Below are 16,272 nucleotides of genomic sequence, written 5' to 3'. Positions count from 1 at the left end.
TTCAGGCTGCTCTTTTCTTCCTGCAAACAGCTTTGCCCTTGTTTGTAATTCCTCAGTATGTGAAAGCCCAGCCAGCTCAGAGGATGATTTATCCAGCTTGTAAAAGATAAGAGAGAAGAGAGAAGCTGTTCTAATCTAAATAACACACAGGCAGTGTGCAGAGAGGGGCCTGGAATGGTGAGTTCATAGCAGAACCACAACACTGAAGAACTTGGCAGCCTTCCAGACACAGGCCGACAAGTCTGACAGGGGAAAGATACATTGATTTATTACAGAGACAGTGATAGTATAAAGTGCTGCAGTTAGCCAGAACACATTAGAATAGCTTTTGGAACTTGTAGGATGATAAAAAACAGGATGCAATTTTTGTTACGGAGTCTCTTTAAGGTTTAGGGCCCCTAAAATGCCAGGGCAGTATAGGAACCCCACAAATGACCCCATTTTAGAAAGAAGACACCCAAAGGTATTCCGTTAGGAGTATAGTGAGTTCATAGAAGATTTTATTTTTTGTCAGATCCTCACCTAAGGAGAGGGAAGGCTCGGTCCTAATGAGACTTCCCTCTCCTCTCCCGGTGCCTGGTCCCGCTCACGATCCCCCGTTGCAGTATTCGGCCAGTTTGGTCAAATACTGCCTCTTCGGGAGCACTCCCGAAGACGGGCCGCTCCATACTGCGCATGCGCGAGTGCCCACAGGTTTTATGTGTCTTCCACAAAAGTTAGTGCATTACATATTATGATATATTTCACTCAACATGCATTAGACACATATACCAGAGCTAAGGCTTTAAAGCCCTAGTTTATCTTCCCAAATTTGTAATTGTCAAGTTGGGTAGGGATCTACACAATTACTCACACACTGTTTATACTTGATGCAGCCATTCTGAAGAAATTCACTTTGTAAAGGTGAATCATGTGATCCGTTGATCCATCTAAGAAACAAGGATCTGGTAGAAGACTCTGGGTTCTCAGCTAGTGAGCAGCTCTCTCTCTCCAGCTTGTGTCTATGCTGCTGGTACAATAACTGCACACAAAAGATTGTTTATCGTTTATCATTATGAGACTGTGCTGTAGCTGCAGTGCTGACCACAAAGATTTAGCCCCTCTCACCAGAGGTAGGAGGTTGGGTGCATCAGGTGATCTGTGCTCAGAAGTAGAGAATGGCTGCTAGCTCCCTCATAGCTTCTGTCCTACTACTTCATTGTGTGTCATGATGTGAAGGGAAGGAATCTGGACAGCTTCCTCTTCAGTAAAATTGTACTGTCTACTCAATAGGAATAGTAGCTGCAAGATGAAGCCACACAGGTACGTTCTGTATATTGACTGCAAAAAATTCAGGAACGCATTGCTGATTGATGCAAATTTAGTAACATGTGCATTCAAAAATGGAAGCCTTTTTTGCATTTTAAAACAAATAGGAAGCTGAAGGAACTTTAAGCTCAGTTTGCGGTGAGTGCTGCAATTTTGACTCCTTGGCTACAAATTACCATTGCACATTCTGTATATAGCACTGATTATATAATCTTTTCTTGTAGATCGAGAGTCCTGAAAGAGTATCTCCAACTCAACTAGAAGTTTGTCTTTCTTATACGCTTATTGCACGCCTTGCTCCACTATGGAATAAAGCTGGACATCTTTTAATTCAAGGTCATTATGTTATTGCATACATTCAGAATTCTAGTAACATCCTGCATTTTCTGTTTGGATTGAATTGCCTCAGAAAGTGAATTGTATCTATTATCTTATTGTGTGTTAGCATATTTAGATGTTGCTTTAGGCTGTACATAGAAAAGTCCATAACCAGCAGCATCCAAACCCTGGTAATGGCTGACAAGTCAGTGAGGAGTCAGGAGAGGCCAACTATTTGCAGATTGTAAGAATTTAGTGAGCAACATGTATGGTAGGTATGTGTTTGTAAGGTGAACTGATATTCCCCAGTTTTTTAGGGTGCAGTGGTAAGTAGCTATATCCACATGTTCAAATACAGCTGTTTTCCTCTACACTGTGAAACCTTTGGCTACCTATTATAATGGGAGAAAGGGCCTCTGACGAAGAGGAGGGCAACAAATTAACAGCTGCTTGTGACCACAAAAACCTTAGCAGCACCCCTTGATGTAGGTAAAGGGCTTATGACACATTGGCCTATATGCAATTAACTTTTTCTCCTGAGTTTTCTCCTAGGTGATATTTTTTCATCTTCTATTTAAAATACTTTTTTAGCACTTTGCAATTGAAAAAGCACCAAAAAGTAGAAGAAAAAGTACTACCAACATTATTTTGAGTATTATCTTGCTTGCTGGTGGTTTCAATTACATTTTATAGACACATTTGAAAATATCACCTAGGAGAAAACTCAGGAGAAAAAGTGAACTGCATATGGGCCATTTTATCAAAATGAGCCTTGGTTGTTTGACAAAGATTCATTAGGCATTGTAAAATGTCTCCGCTTGGGAATTCAATGCAAAATGACAATCATTTTGGGCGGCTCTGATTTTTTGCAAAACAAAGTCTTTAGGTACAGAAAACATCCCATTTGGAGAAAATGAGGGCTCTTCTGTAGCACTGATCTTTTGTGGGCCAACAGCTCATAGTCAGGAATGCATAACAGCTGCCCTTTGAAGGAGCACATCAGAGCTCCGTGTAGCTGGCCCCCCAACAATCAGGACAAATAAAAATGTCATCATGTTTGGTTACTGCTACATTTGTGCCCATTGCTGGAAAAAAAATAAGATTTGTGTTGCTTTCGTTTTGAAGATAATAGCAATTATTTTTTCCCAGACAATAATTATAATCATGTAATCATTACGAAGCTGATGAAGGTCTCCACATTGCCATTTGCCATTTATACTCAAAAGTTCACTGGTAATAATTAAACAAACAGAAACACCCTTTTAACCCTACCGCCATCTCCAAGAAGCAATTGGATGTTTTGTTATCTTTGGCATTTATGTTTGGTGCTATAAGGTGCTATAAATAATTTCTGTCCACTATTAACAACATTTTATATTTTACCTGAGATACACCTATTGTCTATTGTGACATTTAAAGTCTAGTGAAAGGGACCAGTACAGAATGCTGTTGCATACAGTCCATTTTGGTAGCTAACATCCTACATTTTTGCAACTGAATACAATTTTGCAACCTAGTTATTGTATCACTATTAGAGTTCCAGCTTGCTGGGAGTGTTTTGAGTGCAGATGGTTAAAATCTGTGAAATGCTGCATTCAAGCATGGCTGCTGTTGTGCTCAGATGTAAGTCAATAGGGAATCCAACTCTCCACCACTTGTGCCAAACAGTGGTAAATGCACAACTGGTGCATAGGAGCAGCTGATAGGCAGTGAATCCAGTGCCTCACTATAAAGAGAACTTCAGGTTACATACATATCTATGTAGAGCAGGGGTGTCAAACTCAAATACAAAGTGGGACGAAATTGTACACTGGGACCTAGTCGCGGGCCAACCTCAATGTCTACTGGCCACCTTCCTTCCTTATAAAGTTCTCTGGTGTCTAATGTTCCTCCCTCACCTATACAGTCCCCTGGTGTCTAGAGACCCTTACTCTCCCAGTTTCCTAGTGTTTAGTGTTTTCCCCCTACCTCCCCCATATGGCTTCCCTGTTGTCCTCTAGTGCTTCACATCCTATCTAGCTTCCCTGGTGGTGTAGATTGGGCCAAACATAATGCAAAGTGGGGAAACCACTCAAGAGCCAAATTTAATGGCTCTGAGGGCCAAATGTGGCCCGTGGGCTGGAGTTTGACATGTATAATGTAGAGGGCCCTCTTTCTATCCCGTTGTTCCAGCCCCATTCCCATTGAAGGTATTCACGGCCCTCTTTCGATCCCGTTGTTCCAGCCCCATTCCCATTGAAGGTATTCAACCTGATATGTCGAATACTTCTTGGGGACTCCTCGTGCAGGCTTAGGAGGTACTCACATCCCTGGGTACTTCCAAAGACGTGTCCCGGCTTGTGCATGTGCAAGTATTTCCAAAACCTTATGAGGAGTACCAAAGACACAGCTGGGTGTGTAAATTCAATGGGGAACAGTGGTGGAATGATGGGACAGAGAAAGGAACAGGAAGGCTCTATGGTATCCAGAACCTTCTCTCTACATAAGTAAGTATCTAACCTGAAGCAAGTATTCTGGGGCTTCCTCCAGGCTCCCAATAGCCCGCAAGGTCCCTCTGCATCCTCTGGGTCCCCTCCATGGTCCCGATGGCAGCTCCATTAGGTGTGTGACTTTAGCCAAAGTCGTGCACGGACTGTCCATTCACCCGGCTTGATCACATGCCTGTCGCCATGACCGTTCTGCGGAAGCGCGGTTCTCGAAAGACTGAATCGTGCAGGAAGCTTACTGTGATCGAGCTGGGAGCGCGGACTGGCTGCGCATGCGCAGTTGTGCATGACTTTGGCCGAAATAACGCACCTAACGGAGCCAGCAAGACCATGAAGGGGACTCAGAGGACTCTCACAAGCTGCGGGGACTGGAGGAAGCCCCAGGTAAGTTCAGATTTCCATTTTGGTCATCTGCTCATGGTCCCTTTAAAGACAGGACCTGACAGTGTTACTGTGTATGTCTAGTAATATTATTGAAAGTACACTTTTATAATGTAAATCCAATTCCAGAAAATAAGTCGTTTTAAATGTTGTGGAAAGGGACCGGAAACTTCGGAAGTTTTACTCTGTCCTATATCCCAATGTGGACATTTCCCTCACGTAAAGCTCTGTGGTTGTAATATAAAATTTGGTTATCCCACAGCAAGGAATCGAGGCACAGCAATAAAAAACTACTACATACAAAAAATGCCTTTGTCACTCTTGGAGAGATTTTCCTACTTCCTTTCTGGACATGAAGTGATAGACTTATTACTGAAGGAGACATAGGCATTCATAAAGCATGCGGAAATGCTGAAAACAGCTGACAACAGAGCGATAAATTACCGCCTTGTGCGGTGATTATCTTAAGAAATGTTACAAAATGTCCATTCATAAAGACTAAAGCAAGCGGTGTGAGGACGGGGAATACCGCTCCCTTGGAAGTACCGATAAGCATGCGGATTACAGCTAAGTCAATGGAGACAGACCTCCCAAGCAGCAGCAGTGAGAGCAGCGCAAGGAGGGACTCGGGCAGCTTCTCCTGTTACGCCAGCCTACCGACAGCCTAGAGCCAGCCTAGTTCGGGAAATTACCGCACTGCTATCGCAACTGTAAACATTTTTATGAATGAGCTAACAGAAGTCTAAAATACCGAATGCGGTGTTTTCCCACACTGATTTTCTTTACTGGACACACTTTTATGAATGATAGCCATAGCAGGGCAAGGTAAATCCATAAGAGGTTCATATCCCTTTCCTCACTATCCATGCTAAATGTGTTCCTTGATGAGATCCAATGTTGGAAATATTTAAATACAGTGTAATTTTGACTCTTTACTGTGCTTTGTAAATTTTTTAGGGGCAGATTTCTTGGCAAAACCAGGAAAGCAGGATGCTGTTGGTAAGTTTCCAGTCATTTATCCTATATTTTAGATTTATTTCATGTTACACTTTAGCCTTAACCAATAACTGTCCCATTAAATCAGCCTTTATGCAGTGAAGATACTGGGGATTGCTGTAATAATAGGCTGAGATTTCTGCATGTTGTCAGTCAAGCTGTCTTTGTGTGAACAACCTAAATAATAATGGTAAACCTCCACTGATAGATGAATAGTCTAGTTGCTTTAGATTATCATGTGTTGCAGTGTTTGCTTTCATTCTGAAACCAGTTGTTTAATGCTATAATTAATGTCACCATTCTTATTACAGATATGCAGATTAAAGTATCGGACACACAGATTTGTATCTGTATTCGAGTGCAAAAAGTTTGTCTTCCACCCTTTAAGGTAGGCTCTTCTGGTGTTTTCATAAGGGATGCCAGTATATGAATAATAAGGTAAAACAGTGCAGTCTGTGGGCTGGTTCAGACGGACGTTTGTGCAGCGTTTGCCGCCAGCGTTCGGGGCTTGGCATTAAACGCTCCCATTCAAGTGAATGGGAGCGTTTGTACCAAGCTTTTATGCGCGTTTACACGAACGCGGCGTTTGGGTCCCGATTTTCCCTGGCGTTCAAGGAGCTCCTGGAAGCTACATGTAGCTTTCAGGGGCGGTTAACCGCGACGGGTAATGTCCCCCTAGGGGAAGAAAAAACGCGACTGCATCCAAACGCAACGCAAACGCTGCTGAAAGCCTGAACGCATCACCAACGCAACGCCAACGAACGCAACGCCTCCGAACGTCCGTCTGAACCAGCCCTTAGGCCTAGTGCACACCGAGCGGTTTTTGGAGCGATCCGCCGGCCGCATCCGCCTATAAAAACACTTGGCTAATGTATTGCAATGGGATGGTGCACACCGGCGGTTTGAGGTTTTGCCCAGCCGCAAACGTACCTCCTGCTGCACGTTTGCGGTTTTCTGATGCGTTTCGTCCTCAATGTAAAGTATAGGAAAAACGCAAACCGCTCTGAAAAACGCTACTTCAGAGCGGTGTGCCAGGCGTTTTTGTTACAGAAGCTGTTCAGTAACAGCTTTTACTGTAACAATATGTGTAATCTGCTACACAAAAACGCACCGAAAACCGCTAGGTATGTTTAGAAAACCTCTCTAAACATACCTAGAATCGCTCTGAAATCAGCTCCCAAAACCGCTAGCATATTGCAGATCTGCTAGCGGTTTTGGTGTACACTGGGCCTTAGGCTCCCTGCACTACATCCGATTCCAATTTTTAATCGTTTTTTACATGCGATTCCAATTCCTAATTGTTACTGCATGCTGCGGTTTTTTTCCTGCATTTTTCTGTTGATAGCATTCAGGGAAAATCGCAAATGAAACGGAATCAGAAACGGAATTTTGATTTGCAGTGTGCAGGGAGCCTCATTGTTCTACTTTCCATTTACTGACATTCTGACCTAAATTAAGGCTAAATTCACACTGATCTCGTCATCAGGAAAGTACTGGCAAAAATGGGGGGGGGGGGGGGGGGGGGGGGTGTTGGATGTTATTTTTGCCACAGGGTTTCTCACACTTTCCACTGCAAATTGTGTGCACTAGACAGCAATAATAGGCACCTCTCAGATCAGTACTGTTGCTGCTCGGAAGGACCCCAAATTACCCTTGCGCTGGGTGCGCACTATAGCTTTAAAAATACCACTTTCGAAACCACCTGCATTGACTAGCTAGTCTTTTACTATGAACACTGCGCTAACCTTGCCCAACCCCTCTGTGCTGCTCAGAAAAATTATCATCAGAAAGTATCATCAATAGTTATAGTCTAGTTCCTTCTTGCTCACTGTGTATTAAAGCATTTACCCTTCTAGGATGGCTAGATCAGATGACCTTCCACTCTAATGTTATGCTGGCAACACACGTTTCGTTTTTGCGGAAGAATCGTTCCGATAGATGCCCTTGAAAGATAAATTCCGTCATATCCGATTCTCTGCTTGATTGTTTTCTGCTCCATTTCTCACAGAAGTGAATGGAAAAATATAAGAAAAATGAGTGGAAGATAAGAGAATCGAGCAGAGAATTGGTCGCGCGGAGAATCGACCGCAAAAAACGTATTGTGTATTCCCAGCATTAATAGCAACTAAACCAGCCTGCCAGAAGCCAGAAAGTTGCTTTCTTCATATCTATTCCAGAATACTCTACACAAAACTTTGTCCATTGCTAATTAATGCAAATTTACCAAAATGTGCTATAAAAAGAAAGTCTGAACTTGGATTTTAAGATTTAGAAATCTACAGTGGTTTGCAAAAGTATTCGGCCCCCTTGAAGTTTTCCACATTTTGTCATATTACTGCCACAAATATGAATAAATTTTTTTTGGAATTCCAGGTGAAAGACCAATACTTGATTCAGTAAACGGAGCTAACCCAGTTAGCACGCCTAAAGACTAAATTCACATCGCGCCCATAGTTCCACGCGCAAAACTTTGCGCGTCGCACCATGCAACGTTAAGGTCGCACCTAATGTGACCTTATAGGCGCATCGAGTGCGCCGTTTTCATTGCACCGAGATGCGCCTTTCTGCCGTTTTGCGCGCACCCCGCCGTGCGCGCGTAAAGTTTTGCGCTTGGACTTTGCGCGCGATGTGAATTTATCATGCCTAAACTAACTTTAGGTGTGAAATAGGGCTTTTTACAGGCATGCTAATACTTAGCACGATTTACTGAATCAAGCCCAAAGTGGTGTACACGTGAAAAGTGGAATGAAAATCATACATGATTCCAAACATTTTTTACAAATAAATAACTGCAAAGTGGGGTGTGTGTAATTATTCAGCCCCCTTTGGTCTGAGTGCAGTCAGTTGCCCATAGACATTGCCTGATGAGTGCTAATGACTAAATGGAGTGCACCTGTGTGTAATCTAATGTCATTACAAATACAGCTGCTCTGTGATGGCCTCAGAGGTTGTCTAAGAGACTATTGGGAGCAACAACACCATGAAGTCCAAAGAACACACCAGACAGGTTATTGAGAAATTTAAAGCAGGCTTAGGCTACAAAAAGATTTCCAAAGCCTTGAACATCCCACGGAGCACTGTTCAAGCGATCATTCAGAAATGGAAGGAGTATGGCACAACTGTAAACCTACCAAGAGAAGGCCGTCCACCTAAACTCACAGGCCGAACAAGGAGAGCGCTGATCAGAAATGCAGTCAAGAGGCCCATGGTGACTCTGGACGAGCTGCAGAGATCTACAGCTCAGGTGGGGGAATCTGTCCATAGGACAACTATTAGTCGTGCACTGCACAAAGTTGGCCTTTATGAAAGAGTGGCAAGAAGAAAGCCATTGCTAACAGAAAAGCATAAGAAGTCCTGTTTGCAGTTTGCCACAAGCCATGTGGGGAAAACAGCAAACGTGGAAGAATGTGCTCTGGTCAGATGAGACCAAAATTGAACTTTTTGGCCAAAATGCAAAATGCTATGTGTGGTGGAAAACTAACACTGCACATCACTCTGAACACACCATCCCCACTGTCAAATATAATGGTGGCAGCATCATGCTTTGGGGGTGCTTCTCTTCAGCAGGGACAGGGAAGCTGGTCAGAGTTGATGGGAAGATGGATGGAGCCAAATACAGGGCAATCTTGGAAGAAAACCTCTTGGAGTCTGCAAAAGACTTGAGACTGGGGCAGAGGTTCACCTTCCAGCAGGACAACGACCCTAAACATAAAGCCAGGGTATCAATGGAATGGTTTAAAACAAAACATATCCATGTGTTAGAATGGCCCAGTCAGAGTCCAGATCTGAATCCTATCTAGAATCTGTGGCAAGATCTGAAAACCGCTGTTTACAAACGCTGTCCATCTAATCTGACTGAGCTGGAGCTGTTTTGCAAAGAAGAATGGGCAAGGATTTCAGTCTCTAGATGTGCAAAGCTGGTAGAGACATATCCTAAAAGACTGGCAGCTATAATTGCAGCAAAAGGTGGTTCTACAAAGTATTGACTCAGGGGGTTGAAAAATTACGCACACCCAACTTTGCAGTTATTTTTCTTTAAAAAATGTTTGGAATCATGTATGATTTTCGTTCCACTTCTCACGTGTACACCACTTTGTATTGGTCTTTCATGTGGCATTCCAATAAAATTGATTCATGTTTGTGGCAATAATATGACAAAATGTGGAAAACTTCAAGGGGGCCGAATACGTTTGCAAACCACTGTACGTGGGAGAATGTAGAGCATCAGTATGTTAGGCTATATTATTATGTAGAATATACTTAAAAGAACACTATCACCAAAAAAAAAGTACATAATTATAAGAAATACATTTCTTCCAGAGTAAAATGCACTATACATTACTTTTTTCCTATGTTGCTGTCGCTAATAGTAGGCAGTAGAAATCTGAAAGAACTGACAGATTTTGGACTAGACCATTTTCTCACAGGGGATTGTCACAGGACCCCTAATGGCCGGACCGCACAATGCCTTCAAATAGGTTTCAGCACACAGACCATGCAATCTGTGGTCACAATCGGTGCGCAGAAACCGCTGGGATTTTGGCAGCAGACCGACTAGAAGGGAGCCTGTGAGTTACGGTAATACAAATTACACACTATTTCAGGGTATAACTGCCACCACCTCTGTTACCATGGGACAGAGGAGCCCACTGACTGACTGAATCTAGGCCTGCAAATAGAAAACGGTTAAACACACTCTATTTTATCTAGCTATCAACAATGGTAGCGACTCTTCAGATGCCAGGGTTCAGTTTGTGCGGCTGAATAGCAGGGTAGCTGAATAAATAAATGACGTTAGCGTCGTTTATTAACAATGCAACATAAATAATTAATATATACAGAAAATCGTTAAAATCAACAATTATAGAGACAAATAATAGCACAGTATGAAATAAAAAATGGAATAAAATACTTAGGTTTGTGGAAATACGTGCTTTCTGGGAAAATCTGAGCACATGGAAAATGTCCTTTGTTTCAGTTCAGGAAAATGGCCGCCAGCCACATGGTCCTTTGGCTGGCTTGATCAGGTGATGGCACACAGGGGAGGACTGAGGTCCGCCTGCTGGCAATGTGCTTTTGATGAAGCTGGTTCGGGGGTGTGGCAATGCCTGCCCCCTTTGAATTACAAACCAATCACAGGTCAAGTCCTTGGAGAGAGATTTAGGTTTAAACTTATAAAACGCTGTAATTCAAAACTGATAAATGCCACATTTGCGCTGATAACAGATTAATATTCCTCAGATTATGAAAATTGCTATGACATCAGACTTGGGTGCTTTTGCATGCCCAGTTACGAAGTAGCGGAATACCTCGGGTTCTGGGTATGTCAGGGGCCTCAATTTAATATTAAAATATTCCCCAGATCCGGACCAGCAGAATGAGATAACTTTCACACCTCTCATATGAACGGTATTCCTTAAAGGGAACCAGAGATGAACGATTCACACAAAATAAACATATCAGTTGATAGCTTGTAAAGAATAAATGCTCTACCTGATAATTTCGCCACTCTGGTGTGCCTTTTTGAGTGTTTTTTATCCATTATTGCTCCAGGAAATATCCAATATGGCCGCCGGCTCATATCCCTTATAAGCTGTTCTGGATGTGCTGTCTAGCCTCTATGAGACTATAGACAAGCAGGGCTGCTGCAGCCTTTCATCTGTCTCCTTTCAATTTTATTATTCTGGTATGCTGTGTGGCTGCCTGTAGGAAGTGTCTCTCATAGAAATGAAACTGCATACAGTAGATAATGACTGGCTGCACACTGCACACAGATACACTTGTCTGTTTCAGAGCTTCTTTCTCGGCAGCAGCAGCCCCTCCAATGTCAACAGCTCTGAGTAGGAAATCTGATCCAGGAGGTGGCAGGCTTGGGCTTGAAAAGACTCCACAGAAGAGTGACTCAGCTATAATGATTCCAGGTCAAACCTAGACTGAATCAGTCAGTGGATTCTTATTACAGTTGATAACAGATAGATTAGACTGAGAAGAATAAAACTAAAAGCAGGGTAGGTGTTTACTGTCATGTTCCCACTGATAAATGTAATGAAATACATGAGGGTGCTTCGTCTCTGGTTCTCTTTAAACCAGCTAAAAATCATAAACTCCATGTATTCCTAAACTGTCTACATGGCTCCGGTAAGTCTGAGCCCTTGCTGCGGGGGAAGCCCCCTTTGCTGGGGCTCACCAAATGGGGAAGCAATTGACAACTATCTGAGGGTCTGCCTGTGAAAGGAAATCCTTTGTTCCTTGTTAATTAAACAAAACCTTGGGACAGTCACAGGCAACAGGCTTCATTAAATGAACTCTGCTAACACCTATGAAGACAACAGAGACCCCCAGGCTTGACTGCAGGTAGCCACAGACAGACAATCCAGATCTGGCAACGCAACGACAATTGGTTCAGCAAACCGATTGCGATTGCGTTCTTTTTTCTCACGGCTGTTCCGTGACAGGGATTTGCAGTATTTGCATTATTATATATAAAAGCACTTTATGGAAAGGATGTATATATAAGGATGCCGGCCTCATTACTCTCTTAACCCCCCTGGCGGTATGAAAAATTCCGCCAGGGGGCAGCGCAGCAGTTTTTTGTTTTTTTTTTAAATCATGTAGCGAGCCCTGGGCTCGCTACATGATAGCCGCTGCTAAGTGGCATCCCCCCGCCCGCTTCGATCCCCTTCGGCGATCTCCGATCAGGAAATCCCGTTCAAAGAACGGGATTTCCTGGAGGGCTTCCCCCGTAGCCATGGCGACGGGGCGGGACGTCATTGGGAGTCCCGATCCACCCCTCGGCGCTGCCTGGCACTGATTGGCCAGGCAGCGCAGGGGTCTGGGGGGGGGGGGGGGCGCGCGCCGCAACAGATAGCGGCGATTGGACGTGGGCCGGCGGCGATCAGTGTGCTAGTCCAGCACGGGGTTACCGCTAAGGAGGTTAAATGCTATTTTAGCAGTTTGGATTGAGTAACTGCCATTCAGCAAGTGCTTTTGAAATTAAAGAAAACACTGAGGATACTGCATGAGGAAATGGACTAGTCCAAACATGTCAGGTCTGACAGATTTTTACTGCCTACTGTAAAGTGACAGCGAGATAGGAGAAAAGTAATTTTTAGCGCATTTAAAGAGAATCTGTACTCTAATATTCTTACAATAAAAAGCATACCATTCTATTCATTATTTTCTCCTGTGCCCCTCTGTGCTGTTTCTGCCACTCTCTGTTGCAATCCTGGCTTGTAATTAACAGTTTTAGGCAGTGTTTACAAACAAACTAACCAGCTTCTAATAGGCTCAGCTAAGCATAGTGTGTGAGTCATTCAAAGTGTGCAGAGGGCCTGCAGAGGGTGTGTATCGCTTCTACCAATCACAAGCAGCCCTGCACATTCCACACAATCAAGCCTTCGCCCCACAAACAGGACAGAGGAAAGATACATTAATTTATTACAGAGACAGTTCAGTTAGGAAAGACTGCAGTAAGCCAGAGCAGATTAGAACAGGCATAGGAACTTATAGGATAGAAGAACTAAGGCTGAAAAATTTGTTACAGAGTCTCTTTAAATCTGGAACAAATGCAGATTTTTTACATATGCATGCACATACATTAAACAAAAATCAGATGCAGCTTGGTAGGACTGAACAGCATTCTGAGTTCTGTCCAAACATCTCTCCCTATCTCATCATCACCAACAGGAAGTAGTCAGGAAGAAGCTGGGAAGCGGCGCCAGCCAATCATTCCTTCTGTGCTCAGATCTGACCCACCTACTTCCGGTGCTCCAAGGAGTGGGTGGGCACAGATCATTGGGTCATGTGAATGAATTTTACAAACATAATTTCTCTGGAAGAGCCAAATGTGAAAAGTACGTGAACATGGGCCCTGTTCACCTTAAAGCAAACCTGTACTGAATATTAAAACGCAAAATAAACATGCACATGTCATACTTACCTCCTGTGTAGTGTACTCCTCAATTTCTTTGTCCTTTCCCGCATCCTGTTTGTTCACTGTCATTGATGGAATTTTCCATCCTCCATTTTAAAAATGGCAATGACCCTGTAACAGCTTCCTGGTCAGCACACTGTCCTATCGCCCTCTTGAGACATAGGGAAACTTGGACGTTACCTTGCACATCAGTTGTTCTTTCAGCTATGACTGACACAAACTGATATATAACTGACCGCAACTGATATATTTCAGTTCTGACAAAATCTTGTCAGAACTGGAAAGTATCGTTGTTAGAAGAAAATGGTGAGCTTCTAAGAGGAACTGATGGCTAGGTAAGTATATTACATTCATTTGCGGGTATAGCATGTATTTATTTTAACCACTTACTGACAAGCTGACACATTAAAACGACTCCTATTGGAACCTGTTAACGACTCCAGGACGCTTTCATGCATCGCTTGCTCCCACCGCCGCTGTGCACATGTGCGCGCTTCCCCTGCCACTGTAAATAGTTGCCTTAGGGACTTAGCTTTTTCATCTAGATTTTGTGAGGGTATATTACTATTACTTTACTGCATAGGGGCTTGTAATTATGGACCGGACAAAAAAAGACAGAAAAATTACACCTACTGTATATTTCCCAATAATATATTGTTGCCATACATTGTTATAGGGACATCATTTAAACGGTCTAATAATTGGGACAAATGGACAAATACAATTTGTGGGTTTTATCCACAGGAGAATGTTCTATTTTAAAACTATAATGGCCAAAACCTGAGAAATAATGATTTTTTTCATTTTTTTTATTTTTTCCGTTAAAATGCATTTAGAATAAAAAAATTTTTAAAGCAAAATGTACTACCCACAGAAAGCCTAATTGGTGGGCCAAAAAAACAAGGTATAGATAATTTTGTTGCGATAAATAGTAATAACGGCAAATAAAAGGGAGGAGCACTGACAGGTGAACATTGCTCTTGTACATTAGTTTAAAAACCTCTATGGGGTGAAGTGGTTAAATAATGTTACTCGGTTCAAATTCCCTTTAACCACTTGATGACCCACCCTTTACCCCCCCTTAAGGACCAGCGCTGTTTTTAGTGATCTGTGCTGGGTGGGCTCTACAGCCCCCAGCACAGATCAGGGTGCAGGCAGAGAGATCAGATTGCCCCCCTTTTTTCCCCCCTATGGGGATGATGTGCAGGGGGGGTCTGATCTCTTCTGCCTGCGTGTGGCTGGCGGGGGGGGGGGCACCTCAAAGCCCCCCTCCGCGGCGAAATTCCCCCCTCCCTCTCCTACCTGCTCCCCCCCCCCCGGAGATCGGGGCTGCACAGGACGCTATCCGTCCTGTGCAGCCAGTGACAGGACGTCCCCTGTCACATGGCGGCGATCCCCGGCCGCTGATTGGCCGGGGATCGCCGATCTGCCTTACGGCGCTGCTGCGCAGCAGCGCCGTACAAATGTAAACAAAGCGGATTATTTCCGCTTGTGTTTACATTTAGCCTGCGAGCCGCCATCGGCGGCCCGCAGGCTATTCACGGAGCCCCCCGCCGTGATTTGACAGGAAGCAGCCGCTCGCGAGAGCGGCTGCTTCCTGATTAATCAGCCTGCAGCTGGCGACGCATTACTGCGTCGCTGGTCCTGCAGCTGCCACTTTGCCGACGCACGGTATAAGCGTGCGGTCGGCAAGTGGTTAACTGAGGCTTGACTAGTTCCTGCTATGCATGTTCATGATGTTTTTCAGAGAAATAATTATCTTTCTTGTACTGATGGGATGGTGTGCACATTGTACTGACAGATTAAAAACCTTTGTATATAGTTAGTTAGCAGGCATAGGTTCGTAGCGCTCCTATGCTACTCTGATAAGGCACGCTAACTCAGATAAGGCATGTTAACTCGATAAGGCACGCTAAGGGGAGCTATAGGGATAGTGAATCAACCCCTATTTCCACTAGTTCTGCAACAGTTTTGCATCAGTTTTCCTGGATCCAGATTTCTGGATGTGGCTAGCTGTGCCATGCAGTGCGATCTGGACGGCAAGCTACCAGTTAGGCAGTGTTTCCCCACCCCACTCACATGCGGGGAGCTCAGCAGATTCGGCCCAGATTCAGGTGTAGTAAAAATAGGCCCTTTTTTGGCTTCTCTGTGACTTATATGACTACTTCCTGAATCAGTATAGAGCTAACTCCTGTATTTATAAGTGCATTGGTCATTTACATGTAAGCACATCAGGATACTTATCTTCTGTATTTATTGTATCTCTATTTTGTTCCAGCTTCTGGATTTGAATGTTGCCACAGGTACTTTGCAACATTTCTTAAATGATCCAAGTCATGTTATTGAAAGGCACTTCATTCCAAGTAACTGGTGCTACGTTTTACCAAGGTAAAGGTTTAGAGACAGGAATCCCACACAGCAGATGTTGTTTGTAATATTGTAAAAGCCACCAGGAGCTCTGAGAAACCATTACAGAGCAGGTCTATGTATGTATGTACTGTAGTTTGCATCCTGAAATACTAAGAAAACCTTCCCCATACAGTTTCTTTATTCCTCATGAAAAGGACAATGACACATGACTGAGGAATGGTTAAACATTTCTCCTTACTTAACCCCCTTGGCGGTATGAAAAATACCGCCAGGGGGAAGCGCAACAGTTTAAAAAAAAAAAAAAAAAATGTTATCATGTAGCGAGCCGAGGGCTCGCTACATGATAGCCGCTGCTCAGCGGCATCCCCCCGCCCGCTTCGATCGCCTTCGGCGATCACCGATCAGGAAATCCCGTTCAAAGAACGGGATTTCCTGGAGGGCTTCCCCCGAGGGCTTCCCCCGTCGCCATGGCGACGGGGC

General features: G+C 43.8%; 1 protein-coding gene across 5 annotated transcripts in view; it reads left to right on the top strand.

The window, feature by feature from the left end:
• Nucleotides 1–16,272, top strand: part of C5H18orf63 (chromosome 5 C18orf63 homolog) — a 70,511-nt gene that overhangs the window by 24,272 nt on the left and 29,967 nt on the right. For all 5 annotated transcript variants that reach the window (XM_068237083.1, XM_068237084.1, XM_068237080.1 and 2 more), the window contains exons 5-8: nt 1,533–1,644; nt 5,451–5,492; nt 5,801–5,877; nt 15,701–15,810. In XM_068237083.1, the coding sequence (XP_068093184.1) occupies nt 1,533–1,644; nt 5,451–5,492; nt 5,801–5,877; nt 15,701–15,810 (341 nt within the window). The remainder of the gene's footprint in view (nt 1–1,532; nt 1,645–5,450; nt 5,493–5,800; nt 5,878–15,700; nt 15,811–16,272) is intronic.

This window comes from Hyperolius riggenbachi, chromosome 5, assembly GCF_040937935.1.
Source record: "Hyperolius riggenbachi isolate aHypRig1 chromosome 5, aHypRig1.pri, whole genome shotgun sequence".
Taxonomy (NCBI): domain Eukaryota; kingdom Metazoa; phylum Chordata; class Amphibia; order Anura; family Hyperoliidae; genus Hyperolius; species Hyperolius riggenbachi.
This window is presented reverse-complemented; position numbering and strand designations above follow the sequence as displayed.